Source organism: Cololabis saira, chromosome 8, assembly GCF_033807715.1.
Source record: "Cololabis saira isolate AMF1-May2022 chromosome 8, fColSai1.1, whole genome shotgun sequence".
NCBI classification, from domain to species: Eukaryota; Metazoa; Chordata; class Actinopteri; order Beloniformes; family Belonidae; genus Cololabis; species Cololabis saira.
Window position 1 is genome coordinate 11,383,561 of NC_084594.1, and position 26,373 is coordinate 11,409,933.

Here is a 26,373-nt window from a genome sequence, read left to right on the forward strand (position 1 = left end):
TCTCCACTCTTGTCTTTTTCTTTCATCTATGACCACAGCCAGCAGCAATTTGGCTCTACCAGAGGTGAAGTGGTGACAACACTAAAGCAGGTAATTTTGCCAATTACTAGTAAGCAGAGGTGTCAAGTAACGAAGTACAAATACTTTGTTACCTTACTTAAGTAGACATTTTGGTTACCTATACTTCACTGGAGTAATTATTTTACTAACGACTTTTTACTTTTACTCCTTACATTTTCACACAATTATCTGTACTTTTTACTCCTTACATTTTAAAAACAACCTTGTTACTCTGTTTCATTTCGGCCTTTAAAAAAAAACTATCCAGTTAAATTGCTCCATCCGGATAGAGTGAATTTGGTTGTGGTTGTTTCAGATGTTCTTGTCCAGTTTTGTTCTTACATCCGTTGCCCTCAGATTCCTGCACCTAAACTTGGATGTACATTCCAATAAAGGTTAGGATAAATGATAACATGCCTCTGAAGTTTGACTTTTTGCACCATTACAATACTTATAGGCAACTAGTCATCATATCTCCTGCTCTCTGAAACACATGTTAATGCTCAATAGTACACATATATGGTTCTTTAATATATTTGCATTATACTAAGATACATTCATTTTCAATGGCTTTTGTCCTTAATGGCTTCTTTCCCCCTTACATTACTTTTACTTTTATACTTTAAGTAGTTTTGAAACCAGTACTTTTATACTTTTACTTGAGTAAAAAACTTGATACTTCAACTTCTACAGGAGTATTTTTAAACTCTAGTATCTATACTTCTACCTGAGTAATGAATGTTAATACTTTTGACACCTCTGCTAGGCAAAAGAAAAGCATCGATAGGACATTTTGACAGCTGATCTTCACCAGACCCTGAGCCTTACATACTGATATTGACACAGGAGCCTTGGCTTTTCTCAATGCTAAAGGGACCAGCGAGGGCTAACATTTGTGGGTTTTGTCGAAACAACTCGTCTCCACTGCAACAAAAAGCATTTTCAGGGACTGAAAAAACCAAACAAATGGTCTGTCTTTCCACTACTCCCTTTTTAACGTCTCTTTGCACATGTTGTGTGTATTTGCAATGAAGCTGATGAAGATGGTTTTAGAAATTTGTACATTTTTTTTAGTTGACACATGTACAGTATCATTTCAATCTACTTTCTCACATGGAAATGTATAAGGCACACAACCATCTCCTTCCATCCTGTATCCAGAGTCTGTTCCAGGCTAGAGATAGCCGGTACGACCTGAGAGGCACTGTCATATATAATAGATCCAAAACAAGGATAAATACTAAAGAAAGATGCATATTGGTTGCAGGAGTTAAAATATGGAACAGCCTAAATAATGAATTAAAAAACTGTAGTTCAATAAATACATTTAAAACTATGTATAAATCCAATATAATTGAAAGATACTGAACATTGGTGTGATACGTAACTATATATATAAACATACATTGTTGTTGTAATAATAATATCTATATACCAAAAAATTTAATGATTGGTCTTTGGTTTCCTTTTGTTTTCACTCTTCTAGAGATTGTTTTTGTTTCCTCTAAGCATTGATTATTTACTTTCTCTGTTAGTTGTTTTTCTGAGATATGTCTTCTGTTTGTTTTTTTTACTAGTTTTTTCTGTCATATTTATATTTGTCTTCCTTCTTGTTTTGCATGTGTGTTTACTTTGCTGTATTTTTTGTTGTAGATTGTTTGTCCTTGTTGTATTAGTACAGTAGTAGTACTATGAACTACTTCATCATGTAAGAGCGCTGAGCTCTCTGGACCACCGTAACTTTCACACACTGATGCACCAAACTGGAATCAAGACACAGCAAAATTTCTTTCTGTAAAGATATTTAATTTACAAAGAGTCGACAGCAGTTTGACAGTGCACAAAACACATAACCACTAGGTTCGCAGAAACCTGCTGAAAAAACATCAACAACAGTGCAGAAAATTACATTTAAGACAACTTTGATAGAAAGAAATAAAAATTACTTTTACAAAAGCATACTGTGTTATATCTCAGCCTGCGCCTTATGGCACAACTGTGTCCTCAGTTGTGTGTGTGTGTGTGTGTGTGTGTGTGTGTGTGTGTGTGTGTGTGTGTGTGTGTGTGTGTGTGTGTGTGTGTGTGTGTGTGTGTGTGTGTGTTGGACCCTCTGAATGTGCAGAATGTATTGACCTGAATACTGAGACAACACCATATGGATCAGCTGGCAAAGACACTCAAAAGGACCTCTGTGACCTAATCCCTGCTGGCTGAGTTGGATGGTCTGGTATCACTTTTAGAACAATGTGAAATGTATTTATTTTTTTATATAATAATTGTATAAGATTGTCCTTGCATAACAGCGGTCCTCCACTAAAAGTGAAGTGTTTGGGTTCAAAACGGGCAGTGTCATCTATAATCCTGCAGGAGCTTGTGAGGGAAGCTGTGGTTTTATTTAAACCGTTACGGTGCCGCTTGTAATTAAATACACAGTAAGAAGTTTTTTATGATCCAAGAAAATACTGTCAGTATGGTGGCATTGATTATATGTGACATTAAAACTGTTTTAATCTTAGATGTTTGACTGTGCAGGATATTGAAAACCATGCAATGGGATGTTATAGTAAATGCTTCTTATTGCTGTTGTTTTGGTCGATGATAAATATGTACAAATATCTGTACATTAAGTGTGTTTACATAATCCTATGTAAAATATGACTTGTCATTTCTTCCACTCTCAGTTGTTTCAATCTTTTCCCAGCCATGTAATATATTGGGTTGTGTATAAACAGTACTGTATGCAACTTCATCATCATTATCATTCACAAAGCTTTGGGATTAAACAAGATTATTCTGCATCTTCCTTTAGATTGTAACAGGCTTTGCATTTTGACAGGGTACCAGATGGCTGTCAGTTACCCTGTGCTCACGGTTCGCCGTGTTCACCCCCTTCCCATTTTTTTTTTTACACATCAACAACCCAAAAGGACTTTCAGTTCACTCAAGCTTTGCAAGATGACATGACAGAGAAGAAAAATGTGTGGTTCTACCATTAAAACGACCACATCACTGGTTATGTCATGCACCATGTTGCTGTTATCAGTGAGAAATTGTGAGACCAGGCAGTGTCTAATTGTTTTCCTCCGGTGTTTATTTCCTGAGCAAAGTGAAAAACATGAGTCTTGTTAATCCTGAGTTTCCAAGCCTTTCAGAGACAAAAGAGAGCTTAGACAAGTTTAGTGGCAGTGCGTTCAGCGACAGCTGTTTGCAGCCTCACTTGTCCATGCAATGTAACACTGGGTGTTGCTATTCATAAATGCAAAGAAGTGGGATATATGGGAGTAATGTGTTGTAGTAGTTCAGTGAAAAAAAGAAATCTGTGTATGTTTTTATAAAGACCTGCATTGATGGTGATCAGAGAAAGATGTCCATTTCAAAAGTACCGTCTTTTACTGTAAGAAAACCAGACAATCCAGTCATTCATGCAAATGTGTGAAGAAATTTTGAATAATACAAAAACCGCAGCATAAACTCTGAAAAGACAAACTCAGGCTGGGACATGCTGCAGCAGCACATGCTCATGCGCTCACAGCAAACAAAGTCTGGTGTTTCAGATTGTCAGATAAAATGTTGCCCCCTTAATCTTTCAGTCGCAGGACCAAGATGTGGTGGTGTGAAGTTTATGGCTTCATTTTTCTGGACCCAAGCCTCTCACTCATTCACCCATTCACTCCCGTCTATCACAGTTGAAGCCCCACCAGCACCTGTCACACAGTCACTCTGGCATCAATGGCAGTCTTTTGGCTCGCGGCTGACTGTTAGACCCACACAGCTGTGTTGTAGTCAAACAAGGGCTGCATTTTCTCCAGGCCGGTTTCTGGCCGTCTCCTGTCTAAATAAATCCCAGTGAATGGTTGCTGGTGGAATTGGGGGAAGGGTTGATGGTGGTGGTCCTTATCTGCCTCCGCTAAAGGGAGGAACGCTCTGCCTTTCCCCGGCTGTCCACTCGCCCAGAAAGGCAAGTAAAAGCTGCCCTTTGAACTTTTAGGAACTACTTTCTTTGGCCTTTTTAATAGGTCGCCCTCCGACTGCTCGGGAGCCATCCAGCCCGGCCTCTCTTTCAGCAGTTTGTCCCTATCGGGACGGACGCTGCGCAGGAACTTCTTGAAGATGTTTGTCGTGAGCGAGAACTTCTTGCAGATCTCTTGCGAGCGGCTCAGGCGGAGAGGATGCGCCGGGGTGTCCGGTCTGTCCGCTCCATCTTCCACCATCCTATCCAATTCTTTTCCATCCTCCCTCTCCACCTCGGGCAAGTCCAGCCAGTTGCCTACCAGGTCTGCGAATACATTGTCGCCCAGCACCAAGGGTTGACGATTGCGACAGCGGCTCATGAGCGAGGATGTCCAGTCACTGGCATCGTCCGCGCTTTCCTGGGAATAGTCGCTGTCCAAGGAGGGGCCCTCTCTGGAGAGGCTGTACAGGATCCCAGGCAGGTCCACCACTTGTGAATGACGAGAAGCATGCGAATGGGAGTAATGGGGTTCTGGTGGAGGGTTTCCCACCACTGGTCCGCAGAAGTCAACCTGAGGGGCGGTGTATCCCGACCACCTCCGAGGTATCGACTCCAGGTCATTCTCACTTCTTGCATTTCTTGCACTGCTTTCACTGCTTTCAGTTGTTTCACTGTCACTGTCACTGTCGCTCTCTAGACTGGATGCCGAAGATGACGAGGTTTCCAGGCTGCTTCTGTTTCGGGATGAAGTCTGTTCATCTCTACTAAGGGAGTTTCTGCTGTCCACAGATGGCCTTGGACTTGGCATTGGATCTATGTTGGACTCTTCCGCCATAGTTGGTCTAAAACAGGACCCGTGCTCCTCTTTTGAAGCCGAAGTAGCTGCTGCCTGAGGGGGAGCTGCTGGCACTGGGCGTGGGATTCCTCTGTTAATGGGCCGCCCCGAAATGTCGAGGCCTTCCAGCGCTGTCTGGACCTGAAGCAGCTTGAGTTCCTGGAGGGCTCCCATCATTGAGTTCATCTGAGCGTGGAGGCCATCTCCTGCCTCTTTCATAGACAGCTGCAGGGATACAGAGAGCAACAAGGAGACACAGATGAGACACAAAAATCAAACATCCCATTTCTCTTGATTGCGAGATTGCTTGACTCTATAGCCCTCTGAAGATCATTGCAATTCAGAACTTCTTTTCACTCCACGCTTATGTAAATAAAGATAATCATGATTTATTAAATGTAAATAAAAATTGTAGTAATAGATCTCTGTGTCTGTCAGTGAAACACACCACTCATTTTCAGACCGTAATACATGTTTAATTGTGAGGTCATGTGACCCAGTTTTGGATGAAAGGCCAGAGTCCCATATGGCCAGCGTATGAGAGAATCCAAACGGTGACAGCTGTAAAACAGGCCGGTGTTTGGATTTTTTCTTTACCCCATCTCCTTCTTTCTTGTTTCATCTGTTTTACAGTTGCTCACTCCTTTGTATTCACCTGTATGCGAAAGTAATAGTACACTCTTGTTTTATCCATCCCTCTATTTCTGTTACCTCTTCAAGAGCCCACGTCACGTGACTTGGACTAACCGTCACCTCCTGAAGGCAGATGGAGACCAAAGGCGGGACATTTTCCCGCGTCTTAACTTGCAGGTCTAACTCGTTCACTCTACATTTCTGCCCAGACTTCCAATCAATAACCGTAAATACAACAGGTTTATCTATTTCTTCAGAACATTCACACATTTGCAAAGATAGAAACAAACTCATGGATTATACTTCTGCAGGTCCTCAAATAATAGAGTCCACGGGAAGATCAAAGGAGGCATGCAGGAATGATGAAAAAGTGCCAAAGTCTGTGGGAAATGTTGGTGAGAAACTCGTAGAGCACATCTACAGTTTCTTTTCCATACATCAAACTAGGGCTGGGCGATTTTGGACAAAAATAAAATCCCGATTTTTTTCTCTGAAAACCCGATTTTCGATTTCGATTTCGATTTTTTTGGTAAAACTACAAAAGACAATGGAATAAATTGTTTCAAATATTTTATCTTTATTTTTAATGAAAAATAGCAAACAAATTTCCCTATTGGGAATGAAGTGCAATTGAAAGATACTGTAAATCCTCCTTGAGTTTGGTAAAGTGACAACATTTACAATTTTCTTGACCAAACAAAGATGACTAGACGAGCTCTGTCTGTAATGCAGCCAGCTGCAAAAAAGGAAAATCGATTTTCCGATTTTCCTTTTTTTAACATCGTCTTGATTAATAAATCCGATTTAGATTTAAAATCGATTAATCGCACAGCCCTACATCAAACTGTCAGAAAGGACAATACCTTTGTATAAATGATACATTACAGTATTTTTACTGATATAACAACGACTTCTACTCTGATGACTAATAGTTGGTTGATATCAATTCTTTAGTGTTTCAAAACAAAAAGTCACACCTTACCTCACAAAGCAGCAGGTTTATGGTAAGGATGCCTGTCTGGGTCTCTTGCTGTTAGTCTACACCTCTTCCAGCCTGTCACTGTCTCTCACCTTTTCAAACCGTTCAGTGTGCCTGCCCCTATATGTATCCCCCGCCAATGGAAAAGCCCCACTGGGGCTCTGCAGCCAATCAGCGTCTGTCTAGACTATAATCCCTGGTGTGGTCTGTTTACTCACGCGTAAATGAACTGACAATGAAGGGAGAGAGAGGAGAAGTGAGAGGGGTGATGAGAGTCAGACGGAGGAGCAGGGATGGACAGAGGGAGGGAGAGTTGGGGGCCGATGGGATGCGATACCTCGCCATATGTTTGGATGTCGAAGAGAAAACTGTTGATGGATTCAATTATGGATGACACCATAAGAACATGCGGGGGGTTGTGGGTGCAGAAACATCAGGTTATGATACTTAATCTTCGGGGAGATGGAGATGTGTCGAACCCGGCTGGGAAAAGTTGCTGCACATGACAACTGACATCACATAAAGGGATTATCGTCAGGCAATCTAGGTCTATGGGAAAATGGACAAATGTTAAAATGAGGCCAATGAAAACATGTGTTTTAGTTTACCCCATTAAGTTTAACTTGGACGAAAATTGGATGTTGGATGACTGAAATATCTCAATAAGTGTTATATCTGATCAAATGTTGCCAGAGGATTCATTGATTATGGGTCACTTTGCACAGAACAAAGGTTTAGATGGAGTATTGGACATTAGTTGGTTTGTAGCCTTTTTCTAACATGAATTGATCAGGTTTGATTTGCAAAATATACTTGAAGGCTATGGTCAAGTGAGGGCTAGGGTTAAGATAAAATGACCTACAATTATAGTGTTGACTAGGGCTGGGCGATTTTGGACAAAAATAAAATCCCGATTTCTTTTCTCTGAAAACATGATTTTCGATTTCGATTTCGATTTTTTTGGTAAAACTTCAAAAGACAATGGAATAAATTGTTTCAAATATTTTATCTTTATTTTTAAAGAAAAATAGCAAAATTATATAGCAAAGTTTAGTAAAGTGACAACATTTACAATTTTCTTGACCAAACAAAGATGACTAGACGAGCTCTGTCTGTAATGCAGCCAGCAGCAAAAAAGGAAAATCGATTTTCCGATTTTCCTTTTTTTAATATCGTCTTGATTAATACATCCGATTTAGATTTAAAATCGATTAATCGCACAGCCCTAGTATTGACTATTTTGTTATTTTACCACAGAACCCTGAATCTTAGGTGATGCATAAAAAACTAGGTTATAATAGGGTAGGACAAAGCAGAAAGTGGTAACGAGGAAACATGACAGTCTGCTTTGATATTTTTCTTATCAGTTCTTGTTGAACATTAAACACCTTAGATATACACACAAAGGTCCACACTCTAACCTCACCATGACACTTACACAATGCAAACACTTGTTTAAACACTTCTCCTGCCTCTGACATATGGATGAGTGGGTGCACGGGAGCATGAACCAGCTCTAAGATCAGTTAATAAGCATATCAGTGCACATGCTGGGAACAATGGCCTCAGAGCTTCCTGCTGGCTTTTTAAATTAGCCAGTGAAGGTACATGTAATTAGCACAATCAGGTTGTCTCTCGTCTTTGTGTCTTCCACATATGGCTGACTTCATTAACTCTCTTGGGAGAGGCTGTGAGAAATTAAATATAATCGTGGTTTTTACTCTCCCCCACATCAGAGTTCGACAAGACACAACACAAACCCCTATCGTTTGATCCTCATAGGTGGACGTGGGGCTTCCGTAAACTTCTTGCAGGGATCAGCTGCATCAGAGGGATTACTGCACCCTGAGCTGCGGCTCACATCGCGACCACTTAAGTGCATTAAATTTGTTTTGGAAACAATATCTCCTAAGCTGAGGATTCTCATGCAGCCTAAGAGCCCCTCCTCTTTGCACAGGGAAACCGAACAACAGTGCAGTTTAATGTTCTCATGCATCTTTTTGCATGATCTCTAAAATGCAGTCACTCTCCTAAGCTGCTTAAAAACAAAATACTGCTTCTGGTTTTTTTCCAGATAATATTCATAACTCATTGTTTATAATGAAATATGTGGAACAATGATAGACCTAATTGTTTTTCAAATTTATTTTGACCTTTACCATACAAACTATACACCTTTCACACAGAGCACAGAATCTGAAATTGTTTGCAAAAAAACCTGCAAAAGTGGACAGTGCTCACAACCTGGCAACCCCCTAATATGATTAATAATAATCTTTTAAAACGTGTTGATTCTGCTCCACATCTGAATGATTAGCGCGTTATGATTGAATTGTGCAGAAACTATATACTGTATAATAATAATAACGGTTGCGATGCATCGCTGTAAATACCATGGTACAAATTAATGTCGAGTCGAGTTATTCAAATAGTTTTAAAAGGTCAGTAAAAAAGTCACATTTTCTTTCTCCTGCTGTCAAATAAAAGGGGTTTTGTGTCTGAAAGTAGGATAATACTCGAACCCCTCCACTGCCATTATGCTGCTCAATTTCTGGCCCAAATATGTCAAACTTCTCGATGTGCATTCTGCCTTCTGCTCGGAGGCTAAACATGACTTTCCTGTGGCACTTCCCAATTTAGACACGGGTTTAAGAAGTCCTTCAAAGTCGTGTTTCTAATGTGTGAATCAGCTGAGGGGCTTATTAAGCAGAAACGCAGAGGACGCATGTCTGACAGGACCACACCAAACATCCTCAAGATCCTTAAGCAGAAAAATGGAGTATAAATGGAGAATACTGTGCATCTAAAGTTATTATACAAGAGAGCTTAGGGAATATTGGAGTTGTAGGGACTTACTATCCTGCTGAGAAACACCAGAATCATTAAGATAGTCTTGTGATGCTTAGTTGAAATGTTTTTTTTTTTAACTTAAGCTTCTGTGTTTTCAGCCGTTTAAATCAATCAAGCCTTTACTTTTAAACAAAGCCAGCCAAATTAAAATTGACTGACTGCATGAAAGATAAACAGGGACTGTCCAGTGCTTCCGTCCCACTCCTTCACCTCTGCTTTGAAAAAAAAAAACTGTTAACTGCAGTGGAGCCAGCCAACCACAGATAATTGCCAATCAAATGGTGTGATGCTTCAGAGTTTAAGAACAAAGGCTTCAACAACTAAATCAACGCTAAAGGGAGGATTATAAAAAATGGAAAGCCATTTAGAAATGAGAAAAAAGTTGATTGCCGTTTTTTTTTTTTTTACTTTAAAGGCTTGTGACACGATGCATCTGATGTGAGAAACCATTCAGAATAAATACAAGTAGATTAATAACTATCACGCAATATAAATAAATCAATACTCCTCCTCTGCTGTCTTTCACAGCCTTGATATAACCTCTGCAACAGATGGAGGAAAAATGATTTATCTTTGTGAACGCATGAAGCTGACACATTCGCACATGTCCAAATGGCTTCACGCGAGGTCAGATTTATATGTATTTATTTTTTAAAGATCTGTGGTCCTATGCTGTGGTTACTGACAACGCATTAATTAAATTAAGAGACATAAAAGGTACAACACTATAAATACATGAAAACAATTATTGAATTTCTCTTTATTTTGGCTTTAAAATAGGGATGGGCTGTATGGACTAAAAAATGTATCACGATAATTTCTGGCATTTATCCGATAACGATAAAATGACGGTAAAAAAAATACCAATTCAACTCCACCTTTTCAACTATAAATCTATCTCGCTCTCAGATCCGCCATGTTTGTTACACAAAAACGTCATCAACGGGAATTTATCTTTCTTCTTTCTTTCTTTCTTTCTTCTTCTTTTCTTTCTTCTTTCTTTCTTCTTTCTTCTTTCTTTCTTTCTTTCTTTCTTCTTTCTCTTTCTTTCTTTCTTTCTTCTTTCTTTCTTTCTTTCTTTCTTTCTTTCTTTCTTCCTTCTTTTTTCCTTCCTCCCTCCCTTCCCTCCTTCCTTCCTTCTTCCTTCCTTCCTTCCTTCCTTCCTTCCTTCCTTCCTTCCTTCCTTCCTTCCTTCCTTCCTTCTTCCTTCCTTCCTCCTTTCCTTGTTTTCTCCCTTCCTTTCTTCTTTCTTTCTTCTTTCTTTCTTTCTTTCTTTCTTTCTCTTTCTTTCTTTCTTTCTTTCTTCTTTCCTTCCTTCTTCCTTCCGACCTTCCTTCCTTCTTCCTTCCTTCCTTCCTTGGCCTTCCTTCCTTCTCTCCTTCCTTCCTTCCTTCTTCTTTTCTTTCTTTCTTTCTTTCTTTCTTTCTTTCCTTCCTTCTTTTTTCCTTCCTCCCTCCCTCCCTCCCTCCCTCCCTCCCTCCCTCCCTCCCTCCCTTCCTTCCTTCCTTCCTTCCTTCCTTCCTTCCTTCCTTCCTTCCTTCCTTCCTTCCTTCCTTCCTTCCTTCCTTCCTTCCTTCCTTCCTTCCTTCCTTCCTTCCTCCTTTCCTTGTTTTCTCCCTTCCTTCCTTTCTTTCTTTCTTTCTTTCTTTCTTTCTTTCTTTCTTTCTTTCTTTCTTTCTTTCTTTTCTTTCTTTCTTTCTTTCTTTCTTTCTTTCTTTCTTTCTTTCTTTCTTTCTTTCTTTCTTTCCTTCTTTTTTCCTTCCTTCCTTCTTTCCTCCTGCTCTCTCCTTCCTTCTTCCCTTCCTCTTTTCTCCCTTCCTTCCTCCTTTCCTTGTTTTCTCTCTTCCTTCCTTCCTTCCTTCCTTCCTTCCTTCCTTCCTTCCTTCCTTCCTTCCTTCCTTCCTTCCTTCCTTCCTTCTCTTCCTTCCTTCCTTCCTTCCTTCCTTCCTTCCTTCCTTCCTGTACGTTGTGCGTGGATTTAACACAGAACCATAAATCAGCTTTACACAAAAACATCATCAACGGGACTTTATCGTTTTTACAGCAAGATGACAAATTCTTATCGTGAGGAATTTTTTTGACGGTATATCGTGAACGGTAAAATATCGCCCATTCCTACTTTAAAATACAAGCTATATTCACAGTTGTTGTGTATTTGTTATTGGCTGCAGGGGGGGAGATATAGTGAGGCGAAGGTTATCAGACCCAAAAGGCCTTCCTGTTTGGAAGGAGTTGGGCAGCAGATATATAGTGCACTCCACCCTCACTCCACCTCCGTCCCTAATTAAAAATGAATGGTGGGGCTGTGTGGGTCAAGGGCAGGAATGGAGTGTCTGTCCCGGGGACACAGAGAAGGTCTCTGTGGCTGAACGGCCCTGGATCGCCCCAAGGTCCATAATCAAGAGAGCTGTAGGGACGCACAACATTCAACCAGAGACATAAATTACTGCTCACATGGCAATGAATGCCTCTTTGGTGAGGAACGGGTATGTGGGGACTCTGTTTGGTCCAAATGGCCTCGGGGTTAATACGGTCAGGAGAGAAACAAGTATCAACCAGGCAAAAGAATATGGGACACAAATACCTCTCGAAAGATGTCATGATACATTTATAGAGAGGAGTAGATGGTGGTATTTATAACCCAGATTGTCGGCCTTTTAAGAACGTCGAACAAAGCCATTGTTTAACTGATTCTGCAGCAGTCACATTTATAGAGGTTTTCCTTTTTTCATGGCCAGAAACAGCACTTAAAGTAATGCTGTGATTAAAATAAGAAAGCTGTAAACATCTGTCCATAGGGGAGCACCCTTCTCCTTGCATCTAAATAAATCAAAAAGAACTGTCAGTTGTGGTTGTAATTCAACCAAGCCTGTGCAGAAAGTAGGGAGGGCTGCTAAAAGCCAAGGGACCGTCTCACTGTGATGAAATGAAAAGGCAACAATCCTCATATTTATGTGATTCTGCACAAGTGAAAACAAAGTCATTGATCTGATACTGATATTGGATTTCTGCCCATGGATGTTCATCATAAATGTGTAAAAGACAAACGTTTCTCTCCGTGCCAGTTTGGAAGATTAGAATGATGGAAAGTGAATCAATGGAGACGTAATCTACCGACGCATCTAAGACCCGTTGTCCAGCAAAGACTCCCTGACGGCCTTTTCGGAGACAGGGAAGTGGTTTAATGTCTTATTTCCTGCTAGAGCTCATTTACACTATCACAAACGACGGTGATGCTGTGGGAGGCACAGGATGATTAGGATCCATATCATCCTCTTTGGCGGATGATTTGTGGAGACAGGCTCAGAGCCACGTCTTCCTGGCTGCAAATCTCTTCTGGTAGCTGCAGCCATTACATAGACGGCGCAGCAGTTGACGTCAGCACCTTGTGTGTGGGCTGCGAAAGTGCTCGTCTGACTCTTCGGCCCCCTCTTACATCAAAAGGAGTGTTAAAATCAGTACTTGAAAGAAATGGATGTGACTGGTGAGAGCTTTCAAGATGAATGACTTGATAGTTGGGGAAGCAGGTTTTTAAAAAATCATCTCTTTTTTTTTTATTTATTAGGGCCAACATGTTAACGAATGCAGACAGAAATGCACACTTGATGGACTGCATGAAATCAATTATATTTCTAAGTTGCATTTTAGTATCATAAGGTGCGTGGAACTGCAAAATGTTATAAGTACTGTAATGTGGAAGAAAGAATTCTGCATCTTTCACTTCTTTGTTTTGGCCACTTCTATAACTTTGTTGCTGTATTTTATTACGATTATTCTCATTGACAAGAGTGGCTGTTTTCAGAACAAAAACATCTGGTGAACACGGAAGCATCTTTCAGTTAAAACCCTCTCTGGAGATCCAACAGTACGACGGAGTATTAGGGCCAAACTAAGACAAAAAAAAAAATGGAAATTACGAGAATAAAGTCGTAAAATTACGAGAATAAAGTCATAGCCTAAAGTTACGAGAATAAAGTCGTAATATTACGACTTTATTCTCGCAACAATATGACTTTAATCTTGTAATTTTACGACTTTATTCTCGTAATATTACGTCTTTATTCTCGTAATATTACGACATATTCTCATAATATTACGACTTTATTCTCGCAACATTAGGCTATGACTTTATTCTCGTAATTTTACGACTTTATTCTCGTAATATTACGACTTTATTCTCGCAACATTAGGCTATGACTTCATTCTCGTAATTTTACGACTTTATCCTCGTAATATTACGACTTTATTCTTGTAATTTTACGACTTTATTCTCGTAATTTCCAATTTTTTTTTCTCTTAGTTTGGCCCTAATACTCCGTCCTACAACAGAGCTAAACAGAGACATCACATGCTTTTTATCTGGACACACACAGCTCCAGATAGGTTTTCATATTTTTACATATCTGCTTTGTGCAGCTTGTTCTTTTGCTCAAAATGACCAAAAATCTAAATTGTAGTAACTTTACTGCGATATATGACACTTCTGTTCTGTTTTATAAGCAGACAGAATCTATAAATCAGTTTTTTTCTGTCCATTAATTTGCCATTTATGTATTACAAAATATAATCCGAGGAACTCAAAAGTAGCCTGGACCACAATGAAGCACAGAGAGTAGTAACTCAAATCCATGGAGACCAAAACCCAGAGGAAATAACCCACATACAGTCTGAATTTTCCAGGGAGGGCAAATGTGGGGACGAGGGACAAGAAGTAGTCATGCATGCATGGTCACAGCTGCAAAATGAACCGCTCAACTGTTTCAAGATTCAGAGGTCTTAAATAAATCTGTCCTTTGGAGATTGCATTCTGCGAGCGATGAAAAAGCAAGTTTAAGTGTGCAGGTCGGTTGCAATAAACGGGCTTTGTTACAGGTTTGTGGCTCCAGCTCAAACACAATGATCATCCACGCAAACCCCACAGCTGCCACTAAGAGTTGGTCCAATTTTAGCAGAGGGGAAGGAAAGGCAGTTTGGAGAACAGGAGCCGTGAGGGAGGCTCAAAACAAACGAGCTTCAAGTCAAACCGCTGCTTTGTGTACAGTTTTCTGATCCAACGCCCAAAAGATAACAAAGAATGCCGAAGCTTTCCAGAACGCTCCGCAGGTTTGGCATTGGCATTTTCTCTCAGATTTCATGACTTCATGCTCGCTGGCTTTGGTGTTGAATTCCAAGGTGACAGTTGGGTTTGAAATCCCCCTCAGGTGTATAAGGAATAAAGGAGCTCTACAGAGGTGAAATCAGCCTCGTAAAAAGCTCTAATCTCTGAAGTCTCTGAAGTGACGCTACTAAGCAGACCTGAACCCCCACTTTTAGACGACATGAGTCAAAGACACATCAGTGACTTGTATTTTCAAGTCTAAGTAGGCGGGAAGGGCTTAACGCTTTCATTTTCTTTAGTCTCTGTCTGCCTGCTGCACGACTCATGAGTCATGCACGGTCTTAAAAATATTTCATTGTTGCTATCACTTCGTCAATACTTCCAAGGAGCTCTGTTTTAACAGAGAGCAGCATGATTTTGACAGACTCTCTTCACTCGGTGGCACAAGTATAAGGATGAAAAATGATGACATTCCTGACTAGTGAACCCATCTGTCAGCTCAAAGTTTTCTGGAGCGCTAAATGTAGTCATGAGTTTGGACAAAAATTCCCAGACTATGTCGGGTTGAGGGTCAAATATCTGAGCATGACCCAATTCTGCCCTTTCAGGGACTGATGCTTTCATCTCCTGATATGTTGTTAGCACTTTGATACTATACAGATTTTTTTTTTTTTTGCTTCCATGACAGCAGGTCATGAGTTGCAGCTCGTCCAGTGAAGCTTGAGGCCATAGTTGTATTTGAGATCATTTTAAAGGCCGCACTTACATTTCTATGCTCCAGACACTACAAACTGAAGTATATATTCTCCAGTTTACCAGTTGGTTGAAGTCAGTAGTATTATCTGTTTTTGTTAAGGAAAGGCATCACCAAGTTTCAACCACTTCGTTGGAAACCATTGAGCATTTTTATTGTATGTTTGGAGTTTCACATCCACAGTTACACCTGTATTAGGCCTTATTTAATTTATTTTCATAGACTTTCATTCAACAATTAGACTCTGAAAACTTGACCAAACTCCACATCCCATACAAGTGGCTTTTGTGAACACTGAAGGCCTTAAAGAATGTCAAAGGAGCATGAGGCTCCTTTTAAGAAATGACTCATTAGCGCCACCCTTCGCCACGACGGCCGTCGGGGGTACTGCAGCCAACAGTGAAGCCGGCACGTGAGAACGGGGAGAACGTGCATGCAGCGTCATTTGACGTCACATCCGCAGGACAGCGCGGGAAATTCTGGCCCGGAATTGCAGCACATTTTGCAGCACACAGCCTGTTCAAGCGACAGAGAGATACGCTAGAGGGCTCATTCTTTTTGGTTTGGAACGCTTCATCTGACATTATTACTAGAAAACTTAAAACGTATACGAATTTTTTTCATAAATCCTGCCTCAATCCTGCCTCATGCTCCTTTAATGTAAGAGAATGTCATCTTCTCAAGAGAAGATGAAAAACCAAAGAAATTAAGAAAAATAGGCCGAAACACAGATTGAAGTTTGTAGGTGATTTTAAAAAGGTCTAGTTTCAACATGAACGCTTCCCTGTGACTACTGCAACAGCTCCCGTGTGGACCAGACGTGGACCTGACATAATGTTGGTGGGATGGATGCATCACTCTTTTGGAACCCGTTCTAGTTTGAAGTTATAAATTATACACTTTTATACAGCGCTTTTAGTCTCATTCAGGCTCCACAAAGTGTTTTGTAGTGAGTTTCTTTATCACACGTTTGTTTTTTTTGTCCCCCCATACAATCCCATCATGTGCAGATTGGGGGAAAAGTGTGGGTTCAGCATGTTGAAGATGATCGTTCCTCCAGCTGAGCCATGACTGCTCCATATTTTAGCTGACACAAACAGAGGCAGTAATGAGGCCAAACTAAATGACTATTCAGACTGATGAGCAGACCGTATACCTAGGTTCTGCAGTCACGTCACTGACTGCGTTTACATGCACTCAATAACCCTTTTAAAACCTGAATATTGGCAATAATCCGAATTTGCACGGCCATGTAAACACCAATAATCCCTTTGAATAACCCGAATTTGCTCATATTCTGGTTTTTAAAAACCCGAATATGAGCCCTGGGTTACTCCTTTTAAAACCCGAATATTTGGTCATGTAAACACCAAACAGAATATCCCCATCAAACGGAACATGAATTTGTTTTCTGCGCATGCTCTATTCGCAAGGAATCCTGGTCTTTTGAGTCCAGGAAGTTCTTATAAACACGGCGAAACGCAAGACCACGCCACACTTTTGGAGTGAGGAGGAGACTAATCACTTCATAAATGTAATGAAGGATATGAACATTTTGGCATTTGTAGACGGTAGAAAGTACCGGGATAGCGAAATTTACAAGAAGGTGAGTGAAAAGTTGCGCGAAGCAGCATTTGTTTTGAATTTGGATACAGGAAGAAGAAGCGGAAATGACGGTAATTGCGTCATGATGTTCTCCGCGCGTCGCTGGTTTGATCCAGATATCCCAAATGATTAATTAGCATGTATACAGGGATAACCCTGTTTGCTCACGCATGGAAACGGAATATTCCGAATGTTTCAGTAACCGGAATATTAGCAATAACCCGAATTTTGACTGCATGTAAACGTAGTCACTGATGGTCAAGTCTGAACTCATTCCAGTCCAAACCTCAGTTTATGTTGCTATAATACAGAGCAGTCAAATGCAGAAGCGTTATGTTCATGTTTCCTTGACAGTGATGGATCCAGACTAAATGTTGCGTGTCATGAATTCATCATTTCAACTGTATGTAAATTTCACGCAATACAGAAATGAATGAAATATTAGCATTTTTCAGAGTTAGCAGTTATTTAAATTGCATGTGATTTGCAAGAAGCAGTGCAAAATGTGCAAAACAACTGGTGTGGTCCTTTAAAAGTCCACCACTGTGACATTGGAGAGCTGCTTAACTGGGAGTGACAGCTGCAAGTCGGTTGTTAGATGTTTGTGATGTCTGAGCTGCAGCTAGAGCCGTGTTTACTGCTCTCCTGCGAGCGCTGGACGAAAATCAGTCACAGTAGAAATGAAATTGACAACCTTGGCAAAGACACCCGTTATTTTCTGAAACAACAGATTGCATCCCACATGGTACATACAGGGGGACACTGCCTTGGCTTTTTGAACGGCATCTGCTCACTGTTCTTCTGGTTGATTATGGGCATGGCGTGACACTTTTACCCAAAATGTTACCAAACCGTGACATGGTGGCTACAACACAACGTGTCCGTCTGGCATCAATGTCCGCCAACCCCCCCCCAAACAAAATCTTAAGTGTCACTTGACAGACGTGTGGCTAATTTGAAAGCAGCCAGTCAAGAAGTCACAGAGGGGATTATGCTGCAAAACATGCAGCCATGCGAGGCCTTTCTGCGGGTCAGTGGCTGGACAGAGACAGGAGGGAAGGAAAAAAAAAATCTGTATCTGCTTTGAAGATGATTCCAAATGAAATCTGTGCCAGTTAAGGCTCCTTTGAATGTGGCCCCACAACGTGTTCCTGCCAGACTTTTTCTGATATGAGCGGCCAGGTTATAGATTTTTTTATTTTTGTATTATTTTCAGAGAGGAGAGAAATACACCTTGTCACCAGAGGGCAAATGTTAACACCATAAACAGTGGAGTCCATTGCATGCAGGGCATAGGCATTTCAAATTCACCCCTTCCTGTGAAAAACCAACAGCTCCTGGAAGTCTGTTGTCAGATAACTTGTGAAACTTACATTTGATCTTTCAAAAACTTTAAAACCTTTGCAGAGTCGGAACTCATCTACTAAAGGGGAGAGGAAGAGAACCCCCTCTAGAGCACATGCAGCTTAAAACATCTGTCCCAGATGTGTGGACAGAGAGGAGGGATGTACTGTACACACATGCTTCTGATCTGCTCCAGCTTTAAACCCAGACAGATTAATACAATTTAAATCATGCACATGCACCCTCAGTTGAAAACTAAAAGCTCGGTTGTCATGATACACAGTCTGCATTGAAAAAAAATGGGCAAAAATAAAGTAGAAGTACATTTCTGCCCGCAAATAACAAAAGTAGATGCACCAGGAACCTACCAGTTCTTGTTTCAGCCGTCTCAGACACGCGTCCATGTTTTTGGATTCGGGTTTGAAGGGCTGCTGTTCCATGTTGCTGAATTAAAACAATTTCAGATATAACGCTTCGAGCATGACTTTGACTGGGAAATAAACATAGAAAACAGCGCGCGTGAGGGGATACAAACAAATCTGCAATCAAAAAAATGCGCAAATCTGCTCAGGAATGTGCGCTCCGGCTCCAAATGACGCGACTCCTCCTGATGACGAAAATGTGTTTACTCCAGAAAATGATAATGAGGTCCTTCTTGTGGACGCATCAGTCCGTGTCTGCTTCTCAGTGGCCGCTGCTCGGCTGATGTCAGACTATATGTCTGTGCGTGTGTGTGTAATATGTGTGTGTTTCTTTTCCTCCTCCTCCTCTTCTGCTATTTTGCCATTCAAGACGAGCGCTTACGCTGCCCGTCCCATTTCCTCCAATGAGCGCGTCTCTCGGGGAGGACTGAAGCTCATTCAAACCAGGATGAAACCGAAAGCCATCATTTATCATGGGCGAGCAGATTTATCCTCAGCAGCAGGGGTGCAGATCCGATGTCAGGATTGGGGGGGACACCAACGTGATTTTAATTACGTGTTTATGACAGATAAGACTACACAAATACACCCATCCTAACAGGTATATGATAATCCATTGATCCACCAATTGATTATTGAAGGTTTCGTTGAAAACAGACGCATACGACCGGGAGGAGGCAGGAAAACAGCGGAGAAGTGAGCCACATGTTGGCTACGGGCAGGTACGAATGTAAACAGAACGTTGACAAAAAGTAATTGTCGAGCCCGTCAAAAATTTTAAAAATATTAATTCAAACTAAAAAAAAAAAAATGTATGGAGTAGCAATACTTTCATTCTGTACACCTCAAAAACGCACCGTGGATGTATTATTTTTTTAGAAATATATTTTTAATAAATATTCTACATATTCAACCTTTAAGTCTGAAAATACATTTGTTCAATTTTGAATAATTTAGGGTATTTTTATTGGGGGGGATTGGGTTTTTCAGAAATTGGGGGGACATGTCCCCCCCGTCCCCCCCGGGATTTGCACCCATGCTCAGCAGCTTATCATGCACCCAGGGAAGCAACAAAAAGGAGATGACGAAAATATCTGAAAATATTTGAATCAAGATTGATATTGATATTGAGATACTAACAGTCTTTGAAAATTCTAGATAAAAAGTCCAACACGTACCACCATTGTGCAATCTTGAAGAAATATGAACTTTTGAGCTGGGACAATATAATTAAATACTCAGATTGCATTCTTGTATATAAAATCATCCATGGTCTGGCTCCACCTCCATTAACTATATTTATAAAGAAAAACATGAACAGGTTAACCAGAGCAGGATCTAGAGGTGACTATTTTGTCCCATTCAGAAAAAGTGATTTTGGGCAGTCAGCGTTTTCATACCGAGCATCTCATACATGGAACACAGGACCAAATGTCATACGAGACACCTACCCTCACCTCCTTCATTAAACACTTAAGAACATGGCTTCTAGAGAACCAACTCTGCACTCATATTACATCTTGTATTTTAATGTATGTTTTATCTTCTATCTTAGTGTATTTTATTGTATTTTCTTCAATTGTGTATTTATTAGTGTTTTTTACTGCTGTGTGTCATCATTTCTTGGACTGTATGTACTGTATGTGTGTCTGGAACCTGTCTTTTGCATCAACCTGCCCCAGGGACTAATGAAAATGTTATTATTAATATGTACTGTCCCTGGTTCTTTTCCTTTAAAAATAAAATGCAAATACAAAAAAGATCAAGCCTGAAAGACTTAATAGAATGAGTCTGAAAATGTGCCTTTATTAATGGGGGGAGTTGTTGCAGGATGTGTCCAAAAGAACTGTAAGTGTCGTGAAAGGAGCCATAGGAGCAGCTTCCTGACTGACCACCTTCTTTGCAGTCAGAGAGGAAACACCTGAGCAAGGGGCTTTTGTTGGCTGCATTGACTCGGATGTGACATTTCACTGACATAAGGGAAGGAAGAATTGCATTGACAAGGCTGCCAATGTGGAGGGTGTTTACTCTCCCTTCTTCACTATAAAGAAAGCTGCATATGCAGCATATAAATCCCCAAGACATAGAAACTGTAGACGTCAGCGTTGCCTCTAAATTATTGCACTAATGTAAGTGACTTAGTCTTAGACAATCAAAACTGCTACAATGTTTGCACTAAAATAACAACGCTGTGATTTGTGTAGGTTCTCAGTCTCACACAAATTCACAGAAAGGTACAAAACTCAACCCTGAAATGTTTTTTTTTTCTGCAATCAAATATTTCTTCATGAATCCAGGATGTTTCTGTTTTAATTGTATATGCATTTTATTCCTCAAAGTACGTTATAATATTGGTATAGAATGATGTCAGAAACATGCAGTTGGTTTATGCTGCACAATAAAATGAGCAGAAAGGAAATGTAATGCCATCTGACCTGCTTCTTTCATTTGGAAGTTTGCAAATGTTTTCAGATGTTGGTGATGCATCCCAGATGGACAGAGAAGATGCAAAGTTCTTGAATTGTGCAATCCCACAGAGGAAAATGAATAAATCCACTGAGCTGGGACTTGAGAATAAAGTTTTCTTCTGCTTCGAATGTTCTCATTGTGACAGCAATGTCTATAATGGATTTAATCTTTGTAATCTTAATCTAAACCAAAATAAATGAAGGAAGTGGTGTCATCTGTAGAATAGTCTCAGAAGGGCCATAAACCGGACTTACAGACGTAATGGATAGAGTCCTATTGATTCACAACTAGAGGTGTCAAGTAACGAAGTACAAATACTTCGTTACCTTACTTAAGTAGAAATTTTGGTTATCTATACTTCACTGGATTAATTATTTTTCAGACGACTTTTTACTTTTATTCCTTACATTTTCACACAATTATCTGTACTTTTTACTCCTTACATTTTAAAAACAGCCTCGTTACTCTATTTCATTTCGGCTTTTTAAAAAAAAAACTATCCAGTTAAATATCTCCATCTAGATAGAGAGAATTTGGTTGTGGTTGTTTCAGATGTTCTTGTCCAGTTTTGTTCTTACATCCGTCCCTTCAGATTCCTGCAACTAAACTTGGATGTACATTCCAATAAAGGTTAGGATAAATGATAACATGCCTGAAGTTTGACTTTTTGCACCATTACAATACTTATAGGCAACTAGTCATCATATCTTCTGCTCTCTGAAACACATGTTAATGCTCAATAGTACACATATATGGTTCTTTAATATATTTGCATTATACTAAGATGCATTCATTTTCAATGGCTTTTGTCCTTAATGGCTTTTATCCCCCTTACATTACTTTTATACTTTAAGTAGTTTTGAAACCAGTACTTTTATACTTTTACTTGAGTAAAAAACTTGAGTTGATACTTCAACTTCTGCAGGAGTATTTTTAAACTCTAGTATCTATACTTCTACCTGAGTAATGAATGTGAATACTTTTGACACCTCTGTTCACAACCATCTCATCTCTTCTGATGCTGCTGAACCGCCAGTGTTCTTCCTGCTCCTGCAACAACACGCAATGTTATACATTAAATCATGATGGACCTGATTTTTAATGACTTTTTTATGATCTAAACCTTTCATTTCATCCATTTTTTAATCAGTAAAAGCCTCACAAAATCAAGCGAACGACTTAAATGCGTACTGTTCTCTACATCTTTATAAGTAACTAACGAGATGATGACATGTGGGTTTATTTAACATTCAAGAGGCTCTTTCATGATTCATATGATATTTCATCCCAAATTTGACCCCGGGTGCAGCTGCTTCTTGTTCATGAACCCACTTCCTCTCAGCTGTCAGCATGAGTACAGCGCTGGCGAAGGAAGCGTCTCCTCGGATCACTCAGCACCCAAACGCAGGCAGCACAAGCAGCAGCTGTCCAACTGCACCTACCTTTATAATCCTTCACGTGACTCACTCACAGTCATGACTGGTCGGGTTTCTGTGTTTAGACCAGAAATGACAAAGAAAGACAAAACGTGATTATCTCTACCGAGAAAACACACTATGGTGTTTTTTTTTCTGTCATCATAGATACCATCCTACACTTATACACACTGTCTGTGCTTTGGTTGTAAACAGAAACTGCAGCTAAACCCTGCTGCTGGGAAAAATCAATAGAGGAGATTAAAACCTTTTAGACTAAGTATCTGAAATATGTCGCAGGCCGGATCTCCATGTCTGGGTAGCAGCGAAAGAGATGACAAACATGTATTATCTGCAATTGATGCCAATCATTACTAATTATATACTTGATTTGAAGGCTGGAAGAACACGGTCCACTCTTTGGTACCAAATGTGGTTCTTATTTCATCAAGGGAGCAACAGTTGGACCAGCCACACTTGCAAATCCCTGCGTCTCATACACAAGCAGACAGGAGCCTTGACTATGTGACAAATTGAAGATGTTTATCATATATCAATCCTCTTACTGTGTGGAATTGTGGGGATCCACCTTTGAAACCACCTTAAATTCAATAATAAAACTTCAAAAACGAGCCATACGTATCATCAATAAGGCTGATTACTACGCTCACACAGATCCACTTTTTCTAAATTCTGTCATTCTCTTTTGGTTTTAAAAAAATGGTTTGTAAATCTATTTTTGAAGCTTATAAGTGCAATTGACAATCTGTTAATGTTTCTTTGCTTTTCTATTGTTTCTTTGCCTTTTGTGGTTTCTTTGCTTTTCTATTCTCTTTTTGGTTTTCTGGAGGTCGGTAACCACAAAAAGAAAGTTGGTAACATAGGATAGGCTTTTATAAGCAGTTTGCTTCAGCCTATGCCTTTTCAATCATTGTTTTTTTTGGTGTTGTGTTTTGTGTTTGTGTTGTCATGACTGAATTCATTCATTCATTCATTCATTCATTCATTCATTCATTCATTCATTCATTCATTCATTCATTCATTCATTCATTCATTCATTCATTCATTCATTCATTCATTCATTCATTCATATATTGGGAGTGCTTGCATATAGCTTTGCAAAAAAGATCCTCACTGGATGTTCAAAATGACCATAAATGTAAAATCTGAAGTCATGATGTGAAGTTAATCAATATAAACTAGTGTGTAACTCAAACTTCAGCCACCACTTAAACATCTTTATTGTAACGATGAGAGTGAAAGCGGTGTTTTTTGTTCATGTTTTATATTTAACAGTATATCAGACACTGTGCTCATGATGTCATATAACTGTTACATCAAACTAATTAATGCAATGAAGCAAAACTGTCAAACTTTAAGTAACTTTTGAATAAAAAATAAGGAACTCTGACTTTTTCCTGTCTCTCTCAAAGTCTGAAAAGGTTAGAAGTGATCCTCCTACTCATCTACTCAGAGAAAACATGGCCATTTTTTACAATAATGTGATCTTCATTTAATGGACTGCTGTGTTCTTGCCCACTCAAAGTGCTTGACATCACTAGTTACATTCACCCATCCACACACACATTCATTCTCCACGGACATCGTTGAGGCATTTATTTATCCATCACAAAACACACTGAACCCACTGGAGGCAAAGTGAGGTCCAAGGACAGTTCAGAATCAAACCACCGACGTTCAGGTTGGTAGATGACTGTTCTACCTCCTGGGCCACAGCTGCCTTTTATATTTCCATATCTATCTTTATATATCTCCATATTTGTCAGCATACGTTTTAATACCAATGAATGTGACCTTCTTATTCTTCCGCAATTATTCTTCAGCTGTTGAAACACGTACTTGATCTTATTATTACAATGATGTCATGGATGACACGGTGAATGAAGAAGTTGTTTTTAACAGTCTTGTCACAGTGATCACTTGTTGTTAACACTTCACTCTTTTGCTAATGTGAAGTGTAATTTAATGTAAAGAATGGCCGGCTCAATCTCTATCAATTACTGACCTTTGGTGTGAGCTGCACATGGTGTTTCTCAACCAAAGATGTCGGTCCAGCGCCATCTAAAGGTGTGGATTCATCATTACAGGACTAATAGCAATCCTGTTCATGTGTCTTAACTTATCAACTTCAAATTTGGCATTTGACCTCAATTATAAGGCTGTATTTATTTTCCCTCTTCATCTCTCAGATGTCAGTTGTTCAAACAAAGAAACACTGCAACACTGTGATGGGAAACAGGGAATTTTAGGTTTCATTTGTTGCAAGTTTTCTTACAGATATACAGATATATTTTCTTTACAGAAATAAATGTAACACAAACGTTATCTTACTCAACAATACAAAGGAAATATTAGCCAAATGAAATATAATTTTGTAAATAAACATTTCCTAACAGAACTCAAGGTTAATTCATTGTATCTGAAAATATATTCACATGACTTCTAATAATTATAATTAAGGAAAAGGCCCAATAAGTCATAGAGATTTCCTTACATTTGATGTGTTGCTTGAATCATTTGCCCTGCAACCACGGAGGAGATTTTCTTTTCTTTTTTGAAGCAGTTGGAGATGTGGGTGTTTAGCTCCAAGCACAATTAGTCATGCCGTGTTTGAGTCATCCAGTCCTTCTGTGGGATGATGTCTGCCAGACAACCACTAATGACGGGGTCTAAGCTGCAAAAACATTGTCAGAGTTATACATGCAGCTGAGCTGAGAGTGAGCTGAGAGCAAAACACCTGGTTTAACACATGAAAGAGGTGTGATGACAGAAACATGACGGGACTTGGGTTCGTGCAACACGTTATGTTGCAGCATTTAGGTTTAGCGGTGCAAATTTGTCTCTGTCTTTATGAGGTGTGGGGTGCACATGAGAGGAGCAGATTAGTTATAATATGTGATGACTGCAGTTGGGATTTAGGTTCATATTAAGGACAACATTCAACAACTGCAGTCATGAATCAAGTTAAAGAGGCCTTTATTCAGTTTTATATTACTAGTATCAACTCAGAGAAACATTTTACTAATAGAAGCTTCATCATTTTCTGTCTTCCAATCATTTTTCCTTTTGAAAAGAGAGGAAAACCAAATAAAACATGGCTTATTTGTGATCAAATACATCTTGAGTCATAAATATTGTAAGGGAGAAAGGTAGAAAGGTGTTTTGTGCATCATCCGGATAGAGATGGGAACACAAGGAGACTTGGTGGTGGAATAAGGATGTTTATGAAGAAAAGACTGGCAAAGGTTAACAAGTGTTTGCAAGAAAGACTAAAAAAGTAGGTAGAGGTACAACAAGGTATTACATAAGGCAAAGAGTGAGATATCAAACGTTAAACGGGAGACTTTTGATGAGTTGTATCAGAGGCTGAGCACTAAAGGAGAGAAGGATTTGTACTGATTGGTGAGACACAGTAGATTGGGGGGGAAGCATGAGCAGCAGGACTGGGTGATTAAGGACATTTATGCAAATGTGCTTACAAATAAGAACAGTATGAGAGCAAGATGAGAGAGTGTTTTGGAGAACTAATTAATGAACAAAAGGAGAGCAAAAGAAGGGTAGGAAGTGCAGCACAGACAAAGAAGTGCCAGGAATTAATAAGGTTGAACAGAAAAATATATTCATATATATATATATATATATATATATATATATATATATATATATATACATACAGTATGTATATATATTAGGGGTGTAACAATATATCGTGCCACGAAATTTTGCGATACAAAAACGTCACAATACGTGTTATGGAGGTGACAAACTGTATCCCGATATTGGGTTATAAGGCAAGGCAAGGCAAATTTATTTATATAGCACAATTCAACACAAGGTAATTCAAAGTGCTTTACATTGACATTAAAAGCAGCAAGACATAATTAGACAGTAAATAACAAATAGGTAAGAATAAGAAAAGAAGTAAAATAATAAAAA

At 39.5% G+C, this 26,373-nt stretch overlaps 2 protein-coding genes across 2 annotated transcripts in view; both read right to left on the bottom strand.

Annotated features, from left to right (window-relative positions):
• Positions 1 to 1,883: 1,883 nt before the first annotated feature.
• Positions 1,884 to 18,834, bottom strand: inka2 (inka box actin regulator 2). The gene is made up of 2 exons (XM_061726757.1): positions 18,479 to 18,834; positions 1,884 to 5,072 (listed from the first exon to the last, which is right to left on the bottom strand). The coding sequence occupies exons 1-2, from the start codon at positions 18,548 to 18,550 to the stop codon at positions 3,819 to 3,821; spliced, it is 1,326 nt and encodes a 441-aa protein (XP_061582741.1). The 5' UTR covers positions 18,551 to 18,834; the 3' UTR covers positions 1,884 to 3,818.
• A 6,167-nt stretch (positions 18,835 to 25,001) lies between these two features.
• LOC133448335 (potassium voltage-gated channel subfamily D member 3-like) overlaps positions 25,002 to 26,373 on the bottom strand; it is a 140,316-nt gene continuing 138,944 nt past the window's right edge. The window contains exon 7 of the mRNA XM_061726758.1: positions 25,002 to 25,111. The gene's annotated coding sequence lies outside the window, so the exon portion shown is untranslated. The remainder of the gene's footprint in view (positions 25,112 to 26,373) is intronic.

Coding starts and splice junctions, on each gene's coding strand:
- inka2 (XM_061726757.1), bottom strand. CDS start 18,550: ATGGAACAGCAGCCCTTCAAACCCGAATCCAAAAACATGGACGCGTGT. Junction 5,073..18,478: donor GACGGCTGAAACAAGAACTG/GTAGGTTCCTGG, acceptor GTATCCCTGCAG/CTGTCTATGAAAGAGGCAGG.